This window comes from Calidris pugnax, unplaced genomic scaffold, assembly GCF_001431845.1.
Source record: "Calidris pugnax isolate Ruff unplaced genomic scaffold, ASM143184v1 scaffold40, whole genome shotgun sequence".
In the NCBI taxonomy this organism is placed as follows: domain Eukaryota; kingdom Metazoa; phylum Chordata; class Aves; order Charadriiformes; family Scolopacidae; genus Calidris; species Calidris pugnax.
In genome coordinates this window covers 3,948,516-3,971,680 of record NW_015090796.1, presented here as the reverse complement: position 1 = coordinate 3,971,680, position 23,165 = coordinate 3,948,516, and the positions used below count along the sequence as shown (strand labels likewise).

Here is a 23,165-nt window from a genome sequence, read left to right as displayed (position 1 = left end):
AGACAACAGTGGAAGTTTGTGGAGCGTTGTTTTTTACCGTTTTCAACAGAAAAGGTGGCAGTCACACTCGGTGTTTCCTGTGTTAGAGGGAGGGGTGGGAGTGGAAGGGCAGGCAGAATTCCCTCCACAGCAGGTGTCCACACTTCCTTCTGGAATATCTGTATCAAGGAGACAGCTGAGAATTGCTAGAGGGATGAGTGGGCAGGAGTCTGAAGGATAAATATTACGCCTTAAACAGACGCAACTTTTTTTCGCATTTCCATTATTTGATGACAAAGGGGAGGTCTCTCTCAGTAATATTGGCATGCTCCTGTACACAACCTTGGAATGATTCCACATCCCATGCACGTGTTCTGTCTGTATAGTAATTAATTTTGAGATTGAGACTAATCAGGCCTGAATTCCCATCTTAGTAGAGATTAACTGATTCTGAAACAAATGAAGAACTGCCAACCTCTGACTCTTCCCCCTCCCTCACTTTCACCCTGCATTTCCTTACTCCTTAGGTTTGTATTGTCTGTGGTGGAGCATTTCAAAGCACCCCTTCTATTTGTACTCACTGTCATATCGTTAGACATATTTAATATTGTAAATCAAGTCTACATGTTGCACTAAAAAGCCCCAGCTTTCGATAAAGTTTCTATTATGACATGAAAAGAATGCCAGCAATGGTCTGCCTTGGTTCCCAGGCCAAAACACAGTTGAAAAATAAATCTGCTGACTTAAGCATCATGAGAGTGACTTCAGGCATGAGGAAGTTATTTCTCTGACACGCATAACTTGGCATATAAGGGTTAATGGAAGAAGAAGAAAGAGGGCACTTAGTCCTGATCATACCTCTGACAGTGGAGCAATTTGTTCATGGCAGCTACGTAGCCAGAGACATTCATCTTAATGCAAATTCATGCCAGTTTGCACGTGTAAGAAAACTTCCTGAATATAGCAAAATGCCAAATTCCGCAGTCTTTTGACTGGCTGCCCACTGGAGAGTAGAAATTCATTTGAAAAAATAAAACCAGTCCAGATGACATCCTTGTTTGGCAGTGTCACTTGCCTGACTGCGCTGTGTGTGCTGCAGGTGTGACAATTACCTTGGCATTGATTTGTTCTAATGAATGCTTTTTAAAATTGCTAGGAGCCATATATGGAAGGGGTAAATCCATTCATCAAGAGCAACAAACATCGCATGATCATGTTTTTGGATGAACTTGGGGTAAGTGGTTAAAAAAACTTTTACTGGAAGTTACACAGTAATATTGTAAAGGAAAATTCTTTACACTTATTAATACTTATTTGCACTTATAAAAATGCATCAGCTCCCACACAATTTTCAGTTCTTGCAGCTGAATAAATTTTTTTACGTGTGTTTAGAAACTGCAGATTGCTGTCCTGTCACACCCAATTAAAACCATCAAGTGTCATCTTAGACTTGCTCAAATATATTTTACAGCTAAGGATTAGGAATTTTGGCCAAAAATACAAATCTTTAAAATCATGTTTAAAAATAAGAATTCTTATGTATAACTTGTTGGATGGTTTTGACCAAAGATTGAAATTATTTTATGCTTTAAAAAGTACTAGGCTGAATTTCAGTTATTTGTTACCAAATGCGTCACTGCATGCACTCTAGGTTTTGTAGTTTGAAAGTGACCTGCAGTTACTCTATTCTTTTAAACTTTTAGGGTTTTGTGTGTGATTTATATAGCAGGAGTTATGTCCTCCTGTTATACATGTGTATTTTTAAAACAAGAATTAATTTTAAAACCAAGATGAAAAAAATATGTCAAGCTTCTTGAATTGATCCCTTAAAAGTGACTTAGAAGACACATCAGAATATTTCCACAGGGTATAAGAATGAGTGTGCTATTGGGGCAGGTTGCTATGTCATCTTTTTTTGGTTAAATTGCAACTTCTGCATATTATGATATGTCAGTTTTCTTTAAGTGACAGATTTTGCATGAGGTCTGTGAGAACTGTTGGTTTGAGAGTAACTGTTGGATTAATATACCGTTCTAATTGCAGCATTGTTTTACGACCAATTCAGTGAGTTGATAGTGACAGATTTTGCTGAATTTTCATTGCTGCTGTTCTCTCCTTCAGAAGGGAAAAAATTCACCTGAAGATGGATCTCCCCTTGTTTAGGGGAAGGTCATGAGCCTCTGTACGCAGCAGCTTTCTGGTCAGCTCGGTGGTAGTGTATCAATACCAGATCGTTTGGGAACAACCCTTCCAGCAGGAGCAGAAACTGCAGTTTACTCATAAAACACATGCTTGTGGCAAGGAAAAACCACATAATTTCACAGAATCTTCTGGGTTGGAAGGGACCTTAAAGATCATCTTGTCCAACCGTCAACCTAACTGACAAAAATAGACACCCACACAACAAACAAGGAGCATCATCACTAAACCATACCTCCCAGCACTACATCAACCCGGCTTTTGAACACCTCCAGGGATGGGGCCTCAACCACCTCCCTGGGCAGCCCATTCCAATGGCTGATAACTCTTTTGGTGAAAAAATTTTTCCTAATATCCAGCCTGAACCTCCCCTGGCGCAACTTGAGGCCATTTCCTCTTGTCCTGTCGCCTGTGACTTGAGAAAAGAGACCGACCCCCACCTCTCTACACCCTCCTTTCAGGGAGTTGTAGAGAGCAATAAGGTCTCCCCTCAGCCTCCTCTTCTCCAGGGTGAATAACCCCAGCTCCCTCAGCCTCTCCTCATAAGACTTATTCTCCAGACCCCTCACCTTCTTTGTCACCCTTCTCTTGTAATAGGATGATGGACTGGAGGCTTAGCTGGAAGGATTTCAAGTTTGTAGCACTTGCTTGTGGTGTTGGCCGAGCTGTAATGTACCTTGCTGTGTACCCGGGTTCTCGGTGCCCTAAATCCACTCTCCTGCTTCTCCCTGCAGAACGTTCCTGAGCTTCCTGACACTACAGAGCACTCGAGGACCGACCTGTCCCGCGACCTGGCGGCGCTGCACGAGATCTGCGTGGCGCACTCGGACGAGCTACGGACGCTCAGCAACGAGCGAGGTGTAATGCAGGTGAGGTCCTCCTCTGCACCAGGGTGCTTTTGTGGCCTTTCTGGCATTTCTGGTGCATTTCACCAGCAGGTTATGAGCTGTAAAGGTAAGTCCTTAGACCCTAGTTTTGTTTCCTCATGCAACAAAACCAAAGCGGTTTTGCAAAGTTTCTAGAGGAAGCCTAAACCCACAAAACTGCTGTCTCCTGACAGCGTCTCTAGGTCGTTAAGTTATAGGATCTTGAGGTTTTTTTTTTCGGTTGAGAACTAAATTTACTTCTGTTAGCTTTCCACTGATACCTCATTTCTGCTTCCTGATCTGCCAGTCCATCTGTAGACCAACGGGGCACGCTTTCCTAGCAGCCCCCAATGGTCTGTAGCAGCACACTCTGTAGCCTCCCTGTTAAACCACAAAGCAGCAGAAAGGTCCATGGGTGGAGAGGCAGAGTTCATAACGCTGTTTGAGACTTCTCTTTTGAAGGTAATGTCTTACTGATGAGGGAATCGGCTGTTTCCTCTTTCTTCTTTTTTTTTTGGTTTTGCTTTAATATATTTTAAGCTAGCTAGTAGTAGTTCTGATAGGCTGATGCTGGAAGAGCTTCTGAAGCAGGACTGTTCTGTTTAACATCATGGTTTTACCAACTCTCTTTCTACAGCACGTTCTTAAGAAGCTGTTGGCCATTACAGAACTGCTCCAACAGAAACAGAATCAGTATTCAGTGTCCAACAACACCAGGTAGCAGCCCTCTACCTGAACTCTGCATGGATCCAGCATGCCCAACGTTAACGGCGACTCACACCAGTATCACTTTTCTTCTTGCTCTTGCCAAAAATAGCACACCCTGTCACATTCCCAGTGATGTGTGAACTATGCAAAAAGAAAACAAAGATCCTGTTGGTGAATGATTGTACCAGCAGCTTTTTTTTTTTTTTTTTTTTTTAAGCTATCTGTGCAGGACATTTGCCCTTTTTTTTTTTTTTTTCCACTTGGAAACAGTTTTCATGACCTCTGAGCCTTGGTGTACAGTTCACCTTCCGCAAAGAAAATGCTGTGACTCTGTCTTGGACTTGGAAAATTACTTTTCAGCACCTCTAGTTGCCAAAGTTCCGCTGTCCCGTTGGAAAAGAATTATCAACTGACATGAAAAGAAACGTGTTGTTCTGACAGCCACATATAACTGGATAACATTTCTTACTGTAATTTCTGACTGGTTACAATAATTACGACTTCTGACTGTTTCAACCACTTTAACTTGTATTTACAGTTTCCAGAGTTTTGATGTTATGGTAGGAACAATCTTTACTGTACACTTTTTATACCATGCTGTTTCTCTTGCTGGAGTCATGTTGAAAGAGAATATGCAGAATGGGTCTTGTCAGCTTTATTTTTTTGATGTGCCACTGATTCAGTTTGAATAGTTCTTCCATCGAGAACTGTGTATCCAGATAAATCACAATGCTTTTGTAAAATGTTTACAACAGTAAATAATTTGAATTCAGTAAATTTATTGATCATTGTATCAGACATGCATGCATTCATTAAACCATTTTATAAAATAGGTATTGGTTGGTCTTTTGTGTACTGTAAGTCTAGCATAAATACTATTTTTATAAGTGAAAAAATAAGTTTATAAAATAAATCAAGCTGCAGATCAACTCTTTATGGCAACTGGCTAACTTTGGCTGCTGTGGAAATTTTTTGTGGTGTCTACAAATGTGATGTACTACAAAATGTTCACGTGGTGTCACTTTTTGGCATGAATCTTCCGCATAGTGTAAACTTGTCCTTATACCTTAATTTATACATATATTATGGGGTGAGAAAGGAGATGTTAAAACTGCTTAAAAAATTAAAATAAGCGGTTGATTCAGAGGGTATTTCAGCAGCACTGTTTGTAACTTTTCTAGGCTGTGGTCTAATAAGGAATAAAAGGATGCTGAGATGCACTGACAAGGTTAATGAGATAATTCCATAATTAACTGTGCCATGTGAACATGGTTGTGTTCATCAGGTGCTGGAAGGGGCTCTGATGTCTCCCTGGAGCCTTCTCTTCTCCAGGCTGAACAACCCCAACTCTCAGCCTGTCTTCACAGCAGAGGTGCTCCATCTCTCTGATCATCTTCATGTCCCTCTGCTGGATCTGTTCCAACAGGTCCATGTCCTTCCTGTCTTGAGGACTCCAGAGCTGGAGGCAGTGCTCCAGGTCAGGTCTCAGCAGAGTAGAGGGGTAGAATCACCTCCCTCATCCTGGCCATGCTGCTTTTGATGTAGCCCAGGATGTGGCTGGCTTTCTGAGCTTTCATGTCGAGCTTCTCATCCACCAACATCCCCAAGTCCCTCTCAGGGTTGCTCTCCAGCTTTTCCTGTTCCCAGTGGCACTAACTTGTGCAGGCTGGGTTTATCTCTGGGTTCCTACTGCAATACTAGCCTGTGCCTTTAGGTCTGCAGCCAGAGCTCCCAGGTGTTGTGGGTGCTAGGCTTGGAGACAGAGGTGATGCTGTTAATGCAGCCTAGTGAAGTCAAACCTGTTTGCAAGGGCTTGGTGTTACCGAGTTCCTTTTTTTAGATCATCCCGTAAAACCATATCTCAGAGGAAAAGGTCATAAACAGTCTATTTCTGCTCGTAGTTCTCTCTCTCTCTCTCCTGTTAGGTCACACAAAAAACAACCCCAGTTTGTAACTACTGCTGAAGGCTCTGCCTACAGCTCCCAACCCCTTCAGAATCTAAGTACACAACTTAAACCCTGTTAAATCACACTTCCTGCACTTAATTATGAATGCACTAATTATGTATGGTGTCAGGCCTTCTGATGTGAAATTGCCATGGCTGCTTTTCTTCCCTGACTAGTCAGCTGCTGACCCTGCTGTAGGATTTGTCAAAAACAGAGTGGATAAAGTGGTGTATTTTGTAGATTTAGTATAACATGGTAAAAATTAACTTTAGAAAAGAGATTTGACTATTTATCTATTACACACAAAATGCAGGGATGAGCATGAAACTAGGAAACTCCTGAAGTTGCATTTATGTGTGTGTATTATAAAACTGCTTATGATGTCCCAAAACAGTACATGAACAAGAAATAGATTTTGCTCTAGATTTGGAATACATCTAACTATTTAGGAAGACTTTTAAAACCTTCTTCTCAGCTCTCCCCAGGTAAGTTAGTCACGGCTGCAGAGCAAGTTGCAAAGGTGTGATTGTTGCTTTCCATATTGTAAAACACGTTGCTGCAGCCCCTTCACACACTTGAGAGGGGCTTCCCAAATGTACCAAGTGCTATGGGCAGGGCTGTAGCCTTTTAGCTGCTTCCCTGGGTGACATTTCTTAGGGAAAATATTTCTTATTAATCTTTGACTTTCAATGGAAAGCGCAATGAACTTTTAAAAACAAGTTTTATTGCGAAGATATTAAAAACCAACAGAATAAATACCTCTTGATATAATGTAAGGACCCTGGGGCAGAGAGTGCCTGTGGTGGCAGGATGCCGACTGCCTCCAGGGCTACACTGAGTCCATAAGATCATCGTCTGTCCACTCTTCCTAAGGGAAAAGGAAAAAAGAACACGTTAAGTTTCCTTTTAGATTAAAATCATGCAGACCCAGCCATTTTAGTAGCCCCTTTTTGAGGTTTATCCCCTGCTTTTTCGTTGTGAACAAGTAATGTAGAGATTTCCACAAGAGCTCATATCCCAACCTTTTACTAAAATCTTGTGCCTTTCCATGGCTGTACCCACCCAGCACCCTGGGTGTTTCATCTGTCATTTCCAACTGATGAGCTCTCCATGCCAGTTACAGCCTTGCTATTGATACTAACTTCAGCTGCAAACGATTAAATCCAGAAATAAAATCTCAGAAGTAGATTAGAACCAACTGTGCACTTCTACATTACAGCCCAATTACTTACAGCTACAAATACTGTTAATATCAGCCAGCTACAGGATTAGCAAGGGCTCAAGGTCTGAGCAGTATGCACATACTATTGGCTTTCCAAAAATTAAGCACACTTTTTCCTTTATGTCCTGGCCAGGTCAGATCTGCTCTCACATGTGATAATTACCCAGAAATGAAGCTATAGAAGTACAAACTCTTGGCAGTTCATGTACATCAGTATTCAAAAATCCTACGATTCACGAGCTGTTAAAACTCTGCAAGAGCTTGTCGTGAAATGCTGCAGGTTCTGTGAATTTCCCCAGTCAGTTTATGCCTTTGGAAAAAGAACTGTGAACGTGAATTAACAAGAAATGCCCAAATCAAAGCTCTCTCAAGTTATGCTTCTCTCTAAAGTTATGCTTCGAATTCAACTGAGTGTCCAGTGAAAAGTTACAAAAGTGCTAGTTTTACAGAGCTGCCAGTTTCAATATGCTTTTTAAGACTGGCATTTGGAGTAAACACTAGTCAAAGTGTTTGCAGCGTTAAACAGTTACCATAAAATATGCTTGAGGTTCCTCATTTTGTTTGAACATTCTTTCAATGCTGATTGTATTACAATCTTGGTCAAATCATTTATTAGATTCTAGTCTGACATTGTAGCATCAACCTACTGTGATAATTTGTAAAAGCAAGACTCCTTGAATTATACAAAACCCACACATCTGCATTTTATGTTAAGATTTTGACAGGCAACGCTCTTCAGCTGTTTGCAAGGTTTATTCAATGACCAAAAAAAGGTGTCTTATACTATCAGGTTGTACAATGTCTGATAAAGAAAATTCCAGTTAAAAAGTGTGTTTCACAAAGCTATTCTCCAACAGAACATTTCCTCTACAACTTCCAGTCAATGTTACAAACGAAAGCTCTGAAAGGTATTCAGATTAGATCTGAAGGATTGCTTTACTTCTTTATTTTTTGTTGAATCACCCTCTTCAGTCTATCTCCTCCTCATTTATACTGGGTCTTATTACCTCAGTTACTGGCTACACATCTGTAATTTATGCAAGCCTTGCTAGCACATTGCCTGATGTAGAAATTGGGTTCAACATCTGACTTTGTGCCAGAAGCCAAAGAAAGTAAATGAAAACAGAAAACTTCCACAAATAAGCCTGCTTATTTCAGCATGTACTCACTAATCTCGTCCACAGTCTGAGGACCGTGTTTCCATCTGTAGAGCTAGGATTTCTCCTTGAGAATTCCATTCATGGAATCATGGAATTGTCGGAGTTGGAAGGGACCTCTAGAGATCATCCAGTCCAACCCCCCTGCCAAGGCAGGGTTGCCCAGAGCACATCACTCAGGAGCATCCAGGTGGGTCTTGAAGATCTCCAGAGGACTCCACGACCTCCCTGGGCAGCCTCTGCCAGGGCTCTGTCACCCTCACCCCAAAGTTCTTCCTCAGATTTGAATGGAACTTTTATGTTCCTGCTTGAGCCCGTTGCCCCTCGTCCTGTCACTGGGAACCACTGAAAAGAGTCTGGCTCCAACATCCTTCAACTCTCCCTTTAGATACTTATAAATAAGGTCTCCCCTCAGCCTTCTCTTCTCCAGGCTAAAGAGCCCCAGCTCCTTGAGCCTTTCCTCGTAAGGGAGGTGCTCCAATCCCTCCATCATCTTAATTGCCCTGTGTTGGACTCTCTCCAGTAGTTCCCTGTCCCTCTTGAACTGGGGAGCCCAGAACTGGACACAGTACTCCAGTTGTGGCCTCACCAGTGCAGAGTAGACGGGAGAATGACCTCCTTTGACCTACTGGCCACACTCCTCCCTGTGCAGCCCAGGATTCCATTGGCCTCTTGGCAACAAGGGCACACTGCTGGCTCATGGTTTGCCATCCACCAGGACTCCCAGATCCTTCTCCTCAGTAGTGCTTCCCAGAAGATCGATCCCTAACCTATATTGGTGCCTGGGGTTCTTCCTCCCCAGGTGCAGGACCCTACATTTGTCCTTGTTGAACTCATGAGGTTCTTCTCTGTCCAGCTCTCCAGCCTGTTCAGGTCACGCTGGATGGTGGCACAGCACTCTGGGGTGTTGGCCAGCCCTCCCAGTTTGGTATCATCAACGAAGGAATCATTGCTGAGGATACACTCTGTCCCCTCGTCCAGGTCATTGATGAATATGTTGAACAGGACTGGGCCGAGTATTGACCCCTGGGGGACACCACTGGTCACAGGCCTCCAACTTGACCTTGCTCTATTAATGACAACCCTCTGAGTTCTGTCACACAACCAGGACTCAGTCCACCTCACTGCCCCTCATCTAGCCCACACTTCCTTAATTTTCTAATGAGGATGTTATGGGAGACAGTGCCAAAAGCCTTGCTGAAGTCAAGGTAGATGTCATCTGCTGCTCTCCCTTCATCTAGCCAACCAAGTTACAACATCCTAGAAGGCTATCAGATTGGTCAAGCATGATTTACTCTTGGTAAATCCGTGTTGACTAATACCAATACCTTCTTGATCTTCAATGAGTTTGGAGATGACGTCCAGAATGAGCCGCTCCATTATTTTCCCCGGGACAGAGGTGAGACTAATTGGCCTGTAGTTCCCTGGGTCCTCCTTCTTGCCCCTTTTGTAGACTGGTGTGATATTTGCCTTCCTCCAGTCCTCAGGGACTTCTCCTGTTCTCCAAGATCTCTCAAGAATGATGGAGAGTGGCTCAGACATAACATCCACCAGTTCTCTCAGCACTCGTGGGTGCATCCCATCAGGGCCCATGGACTTGTGGATGTCTAGTTTGGCCAGGTGGTCTCTAACCCACTCCTCCCCAACAGAGGGGGAGTCTTCCTCTCTCCAGACCCTCTCTCTTGTCTCCAGGGTCTGGGATTCATGAGGGGCAGCTTTGGCAGTGAAGACCGAAGCAAAGAAGGCATTCTGCAGCTCCGTCTTCTCTGTGTCTTCCACCACCAAGGCACCCACCTCATTCATCAGCGGGCCCACATTTTCCCTAGTCTGCCTTTTTTTATTGATATATTGAAAAAAGCTCTACCTATTATCTTTAACTGTTGTTGCCAAGTTAAGTTCTCCTTGGACTTTTGCCCTTCTAACTTTTCTACAGCACACCTTTGCAACACCTTGATACTGTTCATAAGTAGGCGACCCCCTTCTCCAGAGACTGTAGACCTTCCTCTTCTCCCTGAGCTCCAGCCAAAGCTCTCTATTTAGCCAGGCTGGCCGCCTTCTCTGTCAGTTCATTTTATGGGACCTGGGGATGGCTTTATCCTGTGTTTTGAGAGTTCCTCCTTGAAGTATGACCAGCCTTCCTGGGCACTTTTGCCCTTCAGGACTGTCTCCCAAGGGACACTCTCAACCATTCTCCTAAACAGGCCGAAGTCTGCCTTACGGAAGTCCAAGGTGGCCATTCTGCTGGCTCTCTGACTCGCTTCTGCAAGAATTGAAAACTCTATGATTTCGTGATCACTCTGCCCCAGATGACCTTCAACCTTTACATCCCCCACGAGACCTTCTCTGTTAACAAGCAGCAGGTCCAGTAGGGCACTTTCTCTGGTTGGTTTGCTCACCAGCTGTGTTAGGAAGCTGTCTTCCACACACTCTGGGAACTTCCAGGACTGTTCCCTCTCTGCTGTGTTGTATTTCCAGCAGATATCTGGGAAGTTGAAGCCCCCCACAAGAACAATGCTGAGTGATTGTGAGAGCTCTGCCAGTTGCTGATAAGAGTATTTCACCAGCTACTACATCCTGGTTTGGGGGGCTGTAATAAACTCCCACCATGATATCTGCCTTGTTGGCCTTCCCCTTGATTCTAACCGATGAACACTCTACCTTGTCACTTCCTCTGGGAAGTTGAAGCCCCCCACAAGAACAATGCTGAGTGATTGTGAGAGCTCTGCCAGTTGCTGATAAGAGTATTTCACCAGCTACTACATCCTGGTTTGGGGGGCTGTAATAAACTCCCACCATGATATCTGCCTTGTTGGCCTTCCCCTTGATTCTAACCGATGAACACTCTACCTTGTCACTTCCATTAAGTTCTATGCATTCAAATGTGTTTCTGACATGGAGGACCACCCCACCACTTCTCCTTCCTTGTCTACCCTTCTGAAGAGTTGGTAGCCACCGATAACAGCCCTCCAGTTGTGTAGGTCTTCCCACCACATTTCTGTGATGGCAACAATATCATAGTTTCCTGCTGTACAATGGCCTCCAGCTCCTCCTGTTTGCTGCCCATGCTGAGTGCATTTGTGTAGAAGCACTTAAGCTGGGCTAATTGTCCTGTCACTTTTGGAGGGGGCCAAGCCCCAATACCCTCCTGACCATGCTTAGATCCTTCTGTGGTTGCTGACTTATCACTATCCCTGATCTCATCACTACCATGTGCGTTACCATCCACCATTACTGAGACATTATAATCACAGAATAGAATCACAGAATCATCTAGGCTGGAAGAGACCCTTGGGATCATCGAGTCCAACCATCTACCCTCCTCTAAAGTTCTCCCCTACACCCTATCCCCCAACATCACATCTAAACGGTTCTTAAACACAGCCAGGGATGGTGACTCAACCACCTCCCTGGGCAGCCTGTTCCAATGCCCGACCACTCTCTCTGTGAAGAATTGTTTCCTAATGTCCAGTCTCATCTGAGATATTATCACCATATCTCGCCTCAAGTGAAATGGCAGGCTGGAGGCTATCCTTAGGCTCATCTCTAGTGCCCCCTTCCCCCTTCATATCTAGTTTAAAGCCCTGTCGATGAGCCCTGCTAACTCCTGCCCCAAAATTCTTTTCCCCCTCTGGGACAGCTGTATCCTGTCTGGCACTGGCAGGCCAGGTGTCTGGTGTAGCCACCTTGTGCTCAAAAAACCCATAGCACCGCCGATAACACCAGTCACAGAGCCACAAGTTATCTGCTGCCTCTTCCTGTCAATTTCCTTATTGGGAATAAGGAAATCATCCCACTGGAGGGATAGATGAGAACACAACCTGCCTTCCTGTTCCCTTGAGCAGCCGTCCCAAGGCTCTGAAGTCTCTTTTAATTGATTTTGGCCTTCTCCTACCCATTCCATCACTACCCACCTGAAATACTAACAGGGGGTAATAATCAGAGGGGTTTATTAGGTCTGGGAGTTTGTCCATCACATCCCTGACCCGTGCCCCAGGGAGGCAACAAACTTCCCTGTGTAGCGGGTCAGGGCAGCATATTGGTCCCTCTGTCCCCCTCAGCAGAGAGTCACCCACAACTATGACCCTTCTGCTTTTCCTTTGGTGCTAGTAGTGATGTTGTGTCTATAGTGATGTGTACTGTCTGACTGCTCTAGTCCTGGTGTGCCATCCTCCTCTCCAACGGCCAGTTCCTCCTGCAGGACTCCATACCTGTTCTGCAGGGGGAACTGGGGGGCTGGGAGGGGACCCACCTGCTTCCCCGAGCAGGGACCAGTTTCCATTCCCCCTCTTCTCTCAGATCTCCTCCTATTGCTTGGGGACAAGAGGGGAGGGGGTCCTCCAATTTACATGGGGGCTCAACCTGTTCCCCTACTCTTCTATTCCCAGCTCCCCTATTCCTGGCCTTCCAAAACCTCCTTTCATCAAAATAGCTGTGAAACTGAGATTTAGATGTTTCCCCTCACTGGCATCACAGAGTTTCACATGCTGGAATTAAGTACCAAGATTTATGCTGTTCTACATCTTGTCAAAAGAGTTTCAAAGCACAGGAAACAGCTGGGAGGATGGTCTTTGTGTTCTTCCCCCTCACCACAAAAGACCAGAGTATTTAAGAACATTCCCAAACTCAGGCTCGTATAAACTCTGGCTAATTTTTAAAAAAAAAGAGTTGAAAAAGATTCAGTCTGAGGAACACATAAAAGAGTACTAAGAGATGCAGAAGTTTGTCTCAGCAGCTATGTCACTTTTGTCTTGAAAGTTAAGAGTAGAAAAACAACTACTTGTGTAATACACTTACTGACCTCATCCATTTTAGATTTCTTTCCGACGTATTCATCATCTTCGTAACCTTTCCTCTTCCTCCTAATTCCCATCCAGGAAAAAAGTGAAATGGTTAGGTATTTTTATAAGTCAAAGTCTCCTTACTTGGCCACGAGATTAGATTACAGACATATTTGCCACATAAACTACGGAAGCCTCAGCTAGCTGCTTGCTGGAAGTTCGCAGTGGGTGAAAAGGGCAGAAAAGAAAAAACAGGCAGTCCTTTTGCCATCCACACATTTTAAGAAAACATTAACCCTGTACATTGATTCTTGTGTTAATCACGTGATTTTAAAGCCCCTGATTCTCATTACATATGACATCAAGTGGCCTTAGAAGCCACCCAGGATTCCAGTTGTGTGTTACAAAATAATCAGCGTTAGAGCTTTCTGTGCAGATCAGTGCAAATGAACATATTTACGTATTACTGAAAGCACTGATGTTGAGTCTTGGTTCTCAGCTTCCAGCAGACACTCAAGGAGTGAGCATGTGAACAGACATCCTTGGGTGCACATTTAGATGTTTGCATTTCTGATCACTCACACAGATCAGAGAAAGTTAATATTTCTATAGCAATAGAAGAAGGCAGAAGATTAACACCTCAAAGAATAAGTAAGTATCTACTCACGGGTTCGTATTATGCGAAAGCTCCGAGGTGTGACACTTCTCTAATTTCTGTTTTAGTGCAGCAACCTCTTCAGGTCTTGGCAGCTCGTATTTTTTTATAAGGTTCTTCATGCCTACAGTGGCAACAACACAGCTCCAAGGAAATTAAATAATCTCTGCTCTATCTTGTGAACTACACAAGCTTACCAATCAGCAGTACAGCTACTGTTACTGCTTATCCCTCATACTTAGGCTTGAGCCAACAGTTTAGCCCCCCCTTCCACAGTTACACATTTTCAAGCAGCTTGTACTAAAGAAAAAAAACAAACCTACACCAAACAAAAAAAATCAGAATAGTAGAAAGAGAAAAAACAGAATGTAGGAAGTTTTAAAGTCCACACCTCTGTAAGGTTTTGAAAGCATCGTATCTAGTTTTTTAATAGACTCCAAGGATGCTACAAGGCAACATGCAACATATTGCAAACAGTTGAGAAAAAGCCAACTGTGTAAAATCCTCGTGTTTTCAAAGCAAGCATTGGACATTCAAACTCCCAAACTGCTTGCTTGCAAAAGCTCCCACCCCACATAGCCCTCAAGCTGGAGAGGATCGAAGATCAGAGGTGTAAGACTGAACTACCATCTTACACTCAAGGATTAATTCTAAATGTCATCCATCAAGGTACAGCAGTAGGTGAGCACAAAGAACTACCCTTAAACAAGTCATTATTATAATTGGGTCTGGATTTCCTCAAGGTCACATTATTCTGCCAACAAGCTGCAAAATACACAGGGATTTTTTGCATACATTTTACCTCAGTTTTAAAAAAAAAGAAAAGATTGGTTTCAATCTTGTTAAGAATGCAAACTAAATATACAGCTACCCCACAAGAAACAAGACCTTTCCCTCTACCACCAGTTCTCTGTAAAACTAGTAACTTCCAGATGCTTCAAAATTTCCTTCCAGCCATCATTTGTTTACAGAAAAGCTGCCTTTGGGCTAAAGCTGCCTTCCAGAATTATGCAAGTGAAGAGTAAGGGATCCCAGCATTTCCTTTGCATCTCAGCAATGGAAACCTGAAGACAGGATTTGTTAGCAGGAAGAGAAAAGGAAGAGTAACTCTAAATTTAAATTGAATTTATAAAACTTATTTGTAGACCCTGAGTGGCTTTTATGGTACATTTACTACTTAAGTCAGTGTAGTCAAAGGACTGGATTTCCAGTGCTATCATTCCTGTTTACAAAGGCCTGTAGTGACAGGACGAGGGGAAATGGCTTCAAGCTGGAGGGGAACAGATTTAGACTGGAGATTAGAAGGGGGTTCTTTACTGTGAGGGTGGTGGAGCACTGGAACAGGTTGCCCAGGGAGGTGGTTGAGGCCCCATCCCTGGAGATATTCAAGGAGAGGCTCGACGAGGCCCTGGGCAACCTGGTCTAGTTGGGGGTGTCCCTGCTGACTGCAGGGAGGTCGGACTAGATGACCCTTGGAGGTCCCTTCCAGCCTGGGCAATTCTATGATTCTATGATTCCCCCATTTTAAATGCATGCATTAGCTTAAAGTATTAAATAACACATTAGTTACTGGAAATTCTGTATCCCAGCCTTTTCATTTAATTAAAATAAAGCTAGTAATCAATGTAATACATTTCCCATTATATTAGCTAAACCATGCTAGCATTCTTGGTATTTTTATATATATACCTGCGTGTGTGTGTTTGTGTATATATGTATATATATGTATTTTCTCACACTAACAAACCTAAACAACTTTTGAAACACCTGCATAGCTGCAAAACAGAAGTGATGTATAAATCCTGGTGCATCACTTAACAAGAATCACTTCGCTCAGATAAGGTACCCTCTGGTGGCAGAAGTAGCTACATGCAGGTTTTTGCCTGAAGCTGCAATTTTTAAGTAACAGTGCTGGAAAAGAGGGATTTCACCCTGACTTACAACAGCCATCATCTAGTTCCCAAAGCAGATCTCTTACTTTTCAGTCAGTTGCATGCACTTAACTGACTGTAACACTATTGTTCTGAGAAGCATCAGGCTCTTTGCCTTTTAACCTCATCTGTTTATATCACAGGTAAGTCTCGGTGTTCTCTCCCCTGTATCCACTCACATGTTGGGTAGTTCACACTACTGCCCACGTCTTATGCCAGCTCTGCATTGAAAAAAATCCCTTGAAGTGCACCTTTCTGCTTAAACCTTTTGTTGTTCGGAAAAAGCCATTTTTTCTTCCTTTAGAAACACTGTTTATCATATTTTTCCAATGTTTACTTACATTTCATGCCATCTAGTAGCTTGGCCAAAGACAGTCTGTCGTCTTTCAGCATCAGACTTTCTGATAAATAACTGCAGAGAGACATAGAAGAGTAAGTTCTTAAAATGAAGTGTCACAATTATTTGTGGCAGCTACCATGAGTTAGTAAAACTAACATTATTTATGATTTACATCTGCTAGAGCTTTATGATTAGAATTAGTAAGAACACTTTGGTTACATAATGGCTATAAAGTGATAAAAATCCAAATCTGTCATTTGCAACATCCTTCTTCTGTACAAACGTAGCAGAAGTTTTTCCTGGTCATGTTAAAAAAAAGAAGTTCCAACATTGCAGAATTAAACATTTGTAAGTGAGCCTTGCTGAGCTAAGCCAACTTAAGTTTCAGAATCTATGAAGTGCCACACTAACATGAGACTATTGCACAGTATGACTGCTGGAAAAGCAACTACTACAGAAGAATAGCCTTCAGACAGACCAACAGACAGCAAAGCCTGCAAGATGGGACTGCTGCTTTTGGCAGCTGAAAGCAAATCCCACATGCTGTTGAGTCAGGTCCACAAGACCCGAGCTGCAGCATTAGCTTCTCTTGTGTCCAGCAGCTCAAACTCACATAAAACAGTAAATTACAAGGTTACAGCAACTGTGTGGTGCAAACAGGTGACAAAGACTTGAGTTATTCATGAGTATGGAAAGATAAATTCGCATACCATGATTCACGAGCTATCTACAAATTATTCTAGTTCTTTTTGTAAGCATGCTTTTCTGAATTTTGGCACAAGTAGTACAGAATTTAAATTCAGGAATGAGATCAAAAAGTTTCATGTTATGATAAGCACCTGAATGCTTTAACACTACTCTGAGAGGACAGTGAACCCTGTAGAGGATACTCCCACCGTCACACTGAATTGGGTAGGCTTTATCTCTGGGTCTCTACTGCAATACTAGCACATCTTTAGTTTGGGGGGTTTTTTGGGGGGTTTCTTTGTTTGTTGTTGTTTGTTTTTTTTTTTTAAGTGACTCTTTAGGTGTTTCATACTCTGTTTCTACTGTATTTCCATTTTCTTCACTCTAATCTTCAAGAGGAGTCTGAAAATCCTATGCTTTTCTAATTAGGAAAAAGTAATCAGTTTGACATTTTTTTTTTCTTTCTTCCAAGGGAATATAATAACTTCATTTATCACTTACTTTTTGAACATGGAAACATGTTTAAAAAAGTACTAGTTCAGTTCTGAGACAAAAAGAACATACCAGAGTGTAAACAATGAGTAAATACTCACTTCTACTAGTTAAGAATGTCTAAACAAAACAATTTTATACCAGAAGCAAATAAACTGTTTAAATCATACCTATAACGGAAAAGACAAGACAAGACTACCTTTCCATATTAATTCCTGCTCTTGAACCACTAGATAATATGGCAGTGAGAGCAATCTGTGAGGGAGTAAAGAGCAGATACGCATCTGTCAGAGCCACTCGGTTGAGAAAGTCATCAGCCGTTTTCCTTAAAACTTCAGGATTCTCCAGCATTGGATAGCGAGTCTAAAAAGTAAGTATTTAGGAAAGTAAGTAGTTGTTCCTCGTGTTCTGCTTCATAATGTCAGAACACACAATTCATCAGTTATTTCGTGAAGCTAAAAAGTAGCAGGTCAACTTCTTATTCCAAAAATAATCTCAAGTGCCTAAAGACCACAAGTAAACCAACTCCCTTTCAGACAATTCTCTAGGTCAGCCAGATATTTTAAGATCACAGGCACAAAAGGAAATGAAGTTTTCTAACACAACCTATGACAGATTTGTATTACATTAGTATATGGCGTATGTAGCATATAAAACAATACTACCTTCAAATCGATTAGAAATCCCTCAAACGGCCTGTATGGATTGTGGACGATAAGATGGAAGTTCAGTTGCTGAATAAGCAGTAGTTCGTATTCCAGTATTTGTTCAAGGGCTTTCTCCTGTCCAACAGGGCTTTCTCGAAGGTTACTAACAAATTGTACACTGGAGACGTTAAATTCATCTACTTTACAGGCTAAAAACACACAGGTGAGCCTTGAGGAGAGGGGGGAAAAAAAGCAAACAAATGACATATGGAACATCCACCTTATTATCAACAGTTTTGATCAAAAAATTTGTATCTTCAAAACACCGTATTCTAAACACAGCAAACCTTTCCAAAAGCGACTCATACTTTTTTTTAACTCATATTTAAGATCTCAGATGTCCTTTCTTATTTTTTCAACTCTTTACAGATACAAAGATTATACCTTCAATGTTCCGCTTGATAGAATTACTCAAGAAGCATTGATAACTCACATTATTATCCGAGGATGATACTCCATCACAGAGTTATTGAGATAAAAACGCTTGAAATACATGCAAGCTGTTCCCTAAATTAAAAAAAAAAAAAAAAGAGAGAAAAATAAATATACAAGGAAAACTGGATTAAGAAAAAATAATACCACAAAATGGAACAGGAAAGTTTGAATATATACTGTAGACATACAAGGACACTCTAAGGCACTAAGATGCACGCAATGGCATGACATTAAATATTTCAAAGTCTAACATATTTATGCCTGCAAAAGCCCTGTGGCAGTTTGGCTATCTTTTCCTCCATTTTTAGACATATATTTAGGAAGATAATGCTCAAGAAGTGGCCAAAAATATCCTCCAGAGAAAAATCTGATATTTAAATTAAATTTTAAAAAACAAAGACTGAAAAAAATATCCTGAAAGTTGTGAGCAATCCCAGCCAAGGCATCTGACTTCTTACATCAGTCATTTGCCCAACATGTCCAATATTTATGCTTCTCTGTGTACCTAGAAGTACTGCGGTCTGCCAGTGCCAAATTCCCAAGCTGGTCTGAACACCATCAGCAGATGTTTTCCAAGAACATTACTTGGAGAGTCTGACGCAGCCCAGACACTCTACAGAGGCCACTTCCAAAACAGAATATCTGGCTCCACAGAGCATAAAACTGCAGCCTACTGCTATGTTTCAAACACATCTTCAGACAAGGCACTCTTCATCTTTGTTATCACCACATCTGCCAGAAAAAGGGAGGACGGACATTTTAGACCTTCATGGCTGGGTGACAAATAAAACACAGTTCTATTCCCTGCATCAGCTGCTTCTCTTCTAGAAACACACTCTTCAAGATAAATCAGTTCAAAGATTATTTTTTGTTTGTTTCCTTTTTAGGTTAGATTACTGCCAGTACAGGTGGTTGAACAATCTTGCTTTGTGATGAGACATGCACCAATGCCTGAGAAATAACTGGACCAGACAGGCCAACTTTCGGACTGCCTCCTTTAGCTCCAGTGACCATCATTTTATTGTACCATCAGGCCATAGATCTTTAGGTTTGTTTCTACCTTTTGCTTAAGGAAGAGTAAAGAAAACAGTTAAAAGCCAACATCTGCAAATGTTAACAGCCATGAAGTTGAGACAGCATGAAGTTGAGAAGTAACTCTGGTTTTGATATGGCTGCACTGCCCAGAAAACAGAAAAAGATAAAAAACAGTCTGACACTAAGACAGTAACCACTGGAAGATAAAAGAAAATCTGAAAGATATCCATGCTCTCAAGAACAAGGCAAGAAAGTAGCAAGGAAGGGAACAAGAGGCATGGAGAGGCCAAAGCCTGCTGCTCCGTTAGTCAGCAGGGCCATAAGTGCATCATAGAATTGTTCTGGTTGGAAAAGACCCTTAAGATCATTAAGTACAACCATCAGTCTAACAATGCCAAGTTATTCCTAAACTGTGTCCCTCAGCACCTTGTCTACCTGCCCTTTAAATGCCTCCAGGCATGGCGATTCCACCACTTCCCTGGGCAGCCTCTTGCAATGTCTGACAACCCTGTCAGTGCAGAAGTTTTTCCAAATATCCAATCTAAACCTGCCCTGGTGCAACTCCAGGCCGTTTCCTCTTGCCCTATAGCTTGACACTTGTCAAAGCCAGAAGGAGGAGCAGGCACTGCTGCTTACCACCACGGATCTCGGCATGGCGGGCTTGAAGACAGCGCAGAAGTCCAGCAGACGCTTTTCATAGTACTTGCATATCGCCAGCTCCTCGTGCGGCTCCAGAAATATAGAGTCATGCTGCTGGACCTTGAGGGAAAGCAAAGTTGAGCCTGACGGAGGAACTGAGATCCCTTTTTCCCCCCCTCAACCCAGCTCCCTCCCTCAGAGGCGCAAGGCAGCGCCGGCCGGGAGGAGGCCGCAACGCTCCCTGACCCCCTCCCCGCCGCCCCCTTCCTCACAGCCCTTGCCCCTCCGGCCCCTCACCTTGCCATTCGTCACCGCTTTGCTGCGGAATTTGCGGTTGGCCTCGGCCCGGCAACGTGCCAGATCCTCCTCGCTGCGGAAGGTCCAGTGCCGCCTTTGCGTGCTGCTGTGGTACATAATGGCGGCACCGCCGTCTGGCCGGCCGCCCTCCGCCGGGGCGCCTTACGGCACGCGCTTTACGGCGGGCGCGGGGGACGCCGGGAGTTGTAGTTTAGCGGGAAGGGGGTGCCTGAGAGCGCGGGGGGCAGAGGGGCCACGGTACCGGCCGGTAGCCTTGGGCAGCGGGAGCTGGGAGGGTTGGACGTAGCTCTGGTGGCGGGGGTGAAAGCAACGAGCCCGGCGGGAGGCGGCGGGAGAGGTCCCGGCCGCCACTGTGGGGAGGGAACGGCTGGAATAGGCCCGAGCGTGAGATTTCTCCTCAGAGCTGGGACGCTGCTCTTCGCTGCAAAAACACCACCATTATAGAATCATAGAATGGTTAGAGTTGGAAGGGACCTTAAAGATCTGCGAGTTCCAGCCCCCCCTGCCCTTGGCAGGGACACCTCCCACCAGACCAGGTTGCTCCAAGCCCCATCCAGCCTGGCCTTGAACCCCTCCAGGGATGGGGCAGCCACAGCTTCTCTGGGCAACCTGTTCCAGTGCCTCACCACCCTCACAGCAAAGAATTTCTTTCTGGTATCTAATCTAAATCTCCCCTCTTCCAATTTAAAACCATTACCCCTTGTCCTGTCACTGCACTTCCTGACAAAGAGTCCCTCCCCATCTACTCCCGTAGGCTCCCTTTAGATATTGGTAGGCCGCTATAAGGTCTCCCCGGAACCTTCTCTTCTCCAGGCTGAACAAGCCCAGCTTCTCTCAGTCTGTCCTCACAGGGGAGGTGCTCCATCCCTCTGATCATCTTAATGTCCCTCTGCTGGACCTGTTCCAACAGGTCCATGTCCTTCCTGTGTTGAAGACGCCACAGCTGGACACAATACTCCAGGTGGGGTCTCACGAGTGCAGAGTAGAGGGGTAGAATCACCTCCCGTGACCTGTTGGCCATGCTGCTTTTGATGCAGCCCAGGATGGGGTTGGCTTTCTGGGCTGCCAGTGCGCATTGCCAACTCATGTTGAGCTTCTCATCCACCAACACCCCCAAGTCCTTCTCCTCAGGGCTGCTCTCCAGCCATTCTCCACCCAACCTGGATGTGTGCCTGGTGCAGGACCCTGCGCTTGGCCTGTTTGAACTTCATGCAGTTTGCACAAGCCCACCAAGCCTCTCCAGGACCCTCTGAATGGCATCTCTTCTGTCATTGGGCCTTTTCGTGGAATAAAAAACTACCATGTAGGAGTAAAGGAGCTGGAATCCGCCACAGAGGGAGCACATGGTGGAATACGGTGTAGGAAACCCTAGAAACAGGGAATGCTTCTTTCCCTGTGAAAATGGTGTGGCAAGAAGACCTGTAGTCCAGCAATGAAGCTCTGTGCGGGGTGGAGAGTTAGAAGCAGTAGGGCTGCAGCACCAGCAAAGGCGAAACGTCTGCTCCTCGCACAGGGAGAGATCTTCACCATCTCCTGGGAGCACCGTGGCCTGTCCACGGAGGGTGCAGAGGTTTGAGCTTACATGTCTCCTACTCACACGGTCATGTAACAGTAACACATGGCTATAAAATGGAGCTTCATGGTTTTTCAAGCTTCTTAGAAAATACTGTGGAGCATGCCGACATTAAAAACGATGTTCACTGTTCAGTTTCTGCCCATGTCACTATGAAACTGTGTAATTTATCAACATCAAATAATAATACTGTTAGGAAAAAAGGAAAGCAGGGAATCCGTTATGTTATACCAAATGATATCAATCTTGGGGAGTTTTCAAAGCAATAGAAGAAATAGTCCTCTAGCAGTTCTTGTCTGTAGCCCTATCTCACGTCAGGGTTGATTTCATTACTGTTAATCATATCCCATCAGTTAATGTATGGATTCCATGAATATCTTTCTCTATGAAGGTGATTTAACAACTTGTCACAGTGGCTTGTCCCATCACTTCACCAATCGTATGGTTCTCTCCAGTATTTTGCATATTTTCCCTGTTGCTGCTTTCATTTTTTATAATTTTTCAGCTGCTTTTATAGAGATAAGCCAATGGCATTGACAGTTAGATACAGGCATTTGGGTTTCTATTCAGTCTGCCTTTCCAGACAGCACATACCCAGTTGTCAGGACTTTCTTTATACTGGTCTTGCCTTGCAAACTTTTTGCTATTCTTATTTCTTACTTCTTTTTTTTTTTTTTTTCACCATTGTTTAAAAGAGAAAGTTGTAAAATGAGTTACCAAATGACCATGGTTCTGGCCACACATTCGACTCCTGCTACAGTGTGGGTTGACCCCAGCTTGGTAGGGTCCAAAGACCCAGACAGGCACTGGCTACCCTTTCTTGCCTGATGGAGAGAAAACAGAAGGAAGGTGAGAAGGCTCCTGAGTTTGGGTAATGACAGACTAATAAATAGTGAAGGCAAAAGCTGCACATATGAGCAGAACAAAAAAAAATATTGATTTATTCTCTCTTCCCATTGGCAGCCTACTCTCTGGGCAGGGTGTGTTGGGGGTCTTGTAGAAGATGTTGTACTTGAGGAGATATGGCAAGCCACTGAGTGTTGTACAAAAGGCTTGAGAAGCCCGTACGTTGGTTGGAGTAGCCGCTGGACCAGAGGCTGGAGGAGTTCCCTGAGCACTGGCAGGTGTTGTGACAGAGATATCAAACCAGCCTGTTGGGAGAAGATGTGTGACTTTTTTTGCCACACAAAATAAAAGGCTCCACGGTACGGGAGGCAGGAAGAGCCTCTCTACAGACACGGTCTGCACAACATGCTGCTGGAGAATCCATCATAGGTCTGGCCGATGCTGCACGAACCCGGGATTCCCAGTGGCTGAAGAGATGTTAAGATTTTGAGGGGCTGGATCGTGTCCAGAGAAGGGCAACGGAGCTGGTGAGGGGTCTGGAAAATAAGTCTTGTGAGGAGGGGCTGAGGGAGCTGTGGGTGTTCAGCCTGGAGAAGGCTGAGGGAAGACCTTCTCGCTCTCTACAACTACCTGAGAGGAGGGTGTAGAGAGG

At 43.8% G+C, this 23,165-nt stretch overlaps 3 protein-coding genes across 4 annotated transcripts in view; 1 reads left to right on the top strand and 2 right to left on the bottom strand.

The window, feature by feature from the left end:
* Positions 1–4,681, top strand: part of RASA1 (RAS p21 protein activator (GTPase activating protein) 1) — a 53,610-nt gene extending 48,929 nt beyond the window's left edge. The window contains exons 23-25 of the mRNA XM_014936843.1: positions 1,136–1,213; positions 2,913–3,047; positions 3,682–4,681. Coding sequence (XP_014792329.1) covers positions 1,136–1,213; positions 2,913–3,047; positions 3,682–3,765 — 297 coding nt within the window. The 3' untranslated portion in view covers positions 3,766–4,681. The remainder of the gene's footprint in view (positions 1–1,135; positions 1,214–2,912; positions 3,048–3,681) is intronic.
* Positions 4,682–5,264: 583 nt separating this feature from the next.
* Positions 5,265–20,220, bottom strand: CCNH (cyclin H). Of its 2 annotated transcripts, XR_001411365.1 has the most exons (10): positions 20,074–20,220; positions 19,774–19,896; positions 18,101–18,174; positions 17,626–17,836; positions 17,160–17,323; positions 15,783–15,853; positions 13,523–13,634; positions 12,876–12,936; positions 6,458–6,566; positions 5,265–5,670 (listed from the first exon to the last, which is right to left on the bottom strand). XR_001411365.1 is itself a non-coding variant. In XM_014936859.1 (9 exons), the coding sequence occupies exons 1-9, from the start codon at positions 20,188–20,190 to the stop codon at positions 6,528–6,530; spliced, it is 972 nt and encodes a 323-aa protein (XP_014792345.1). In that variant the 5' UTR covers positions 20,191–20,220; the 3' UTR covers positions 6,401–6,527. The 2 variants fall into 2 exon arrangements, 1 of the variants encoding a protein (XP_014792345.1); XM_014936859.1 differs by lacking the exon at positions 5,265–5,670 and having other exon boundaries at positions 6,401–6,566.
* On the bottom strand, positions 9,204–11,436 carry LOC106885035 (RNA-directed DNA polymerase from mobile element jockey-like). Its single transcript, XM_014936860.1, has 2 exons — positions 10,925–11,436; positions 9,204–10,735 (listed from the first exon to the last, which is right to left on the bottom strand). The coding sequence occupies exon 2, from the start codon at positions 9,878–9,880 to the stop codon at positions 9,338–9,340; it is 543 nt and encodes a 180-aa protein (XP_014792346.1). The 5' UTR covers positions 9,881–10,735; positions 10,925–11,436; the 3' UTR covers positions 9,204–9,337.
* Positions 20,221–23,165: the final 2,945 nt, after the last annotated feature.

Excerpts from the sequence above, each read along its gene's own strand:
- LOC106885035 (XM_014936860.1), bottom strand. The coding sequence starts at position 9,880 with ATGAATGAGGTGGGTGCCTTGGTGGTGGAAGACACAGAGAAGACGGAG.
- CCNH (XM_014936859.1), bottom strand. The coding sequence starts at position 20,190 with ATGTACCACAGCAGCACGCAAAGGCGGCACTGGACCTTCCGCAGCGAG. Across the intron at positions 12,937-13,522 it reads CTTTCGCATAATACGAACCC|GAGGAAGAGGAAAGGTTACG; the intron begins GTGAGTAGATAC and ends GATGGGAATTAG. Across the intron at positions 6,567-12,875 it reads AGAAATCTAAAATGGATGAG|GAAGAGTGGACAGACGATGA; the intron begins GTCAGTAAGTGT and ends CTTTTCCCTTAG.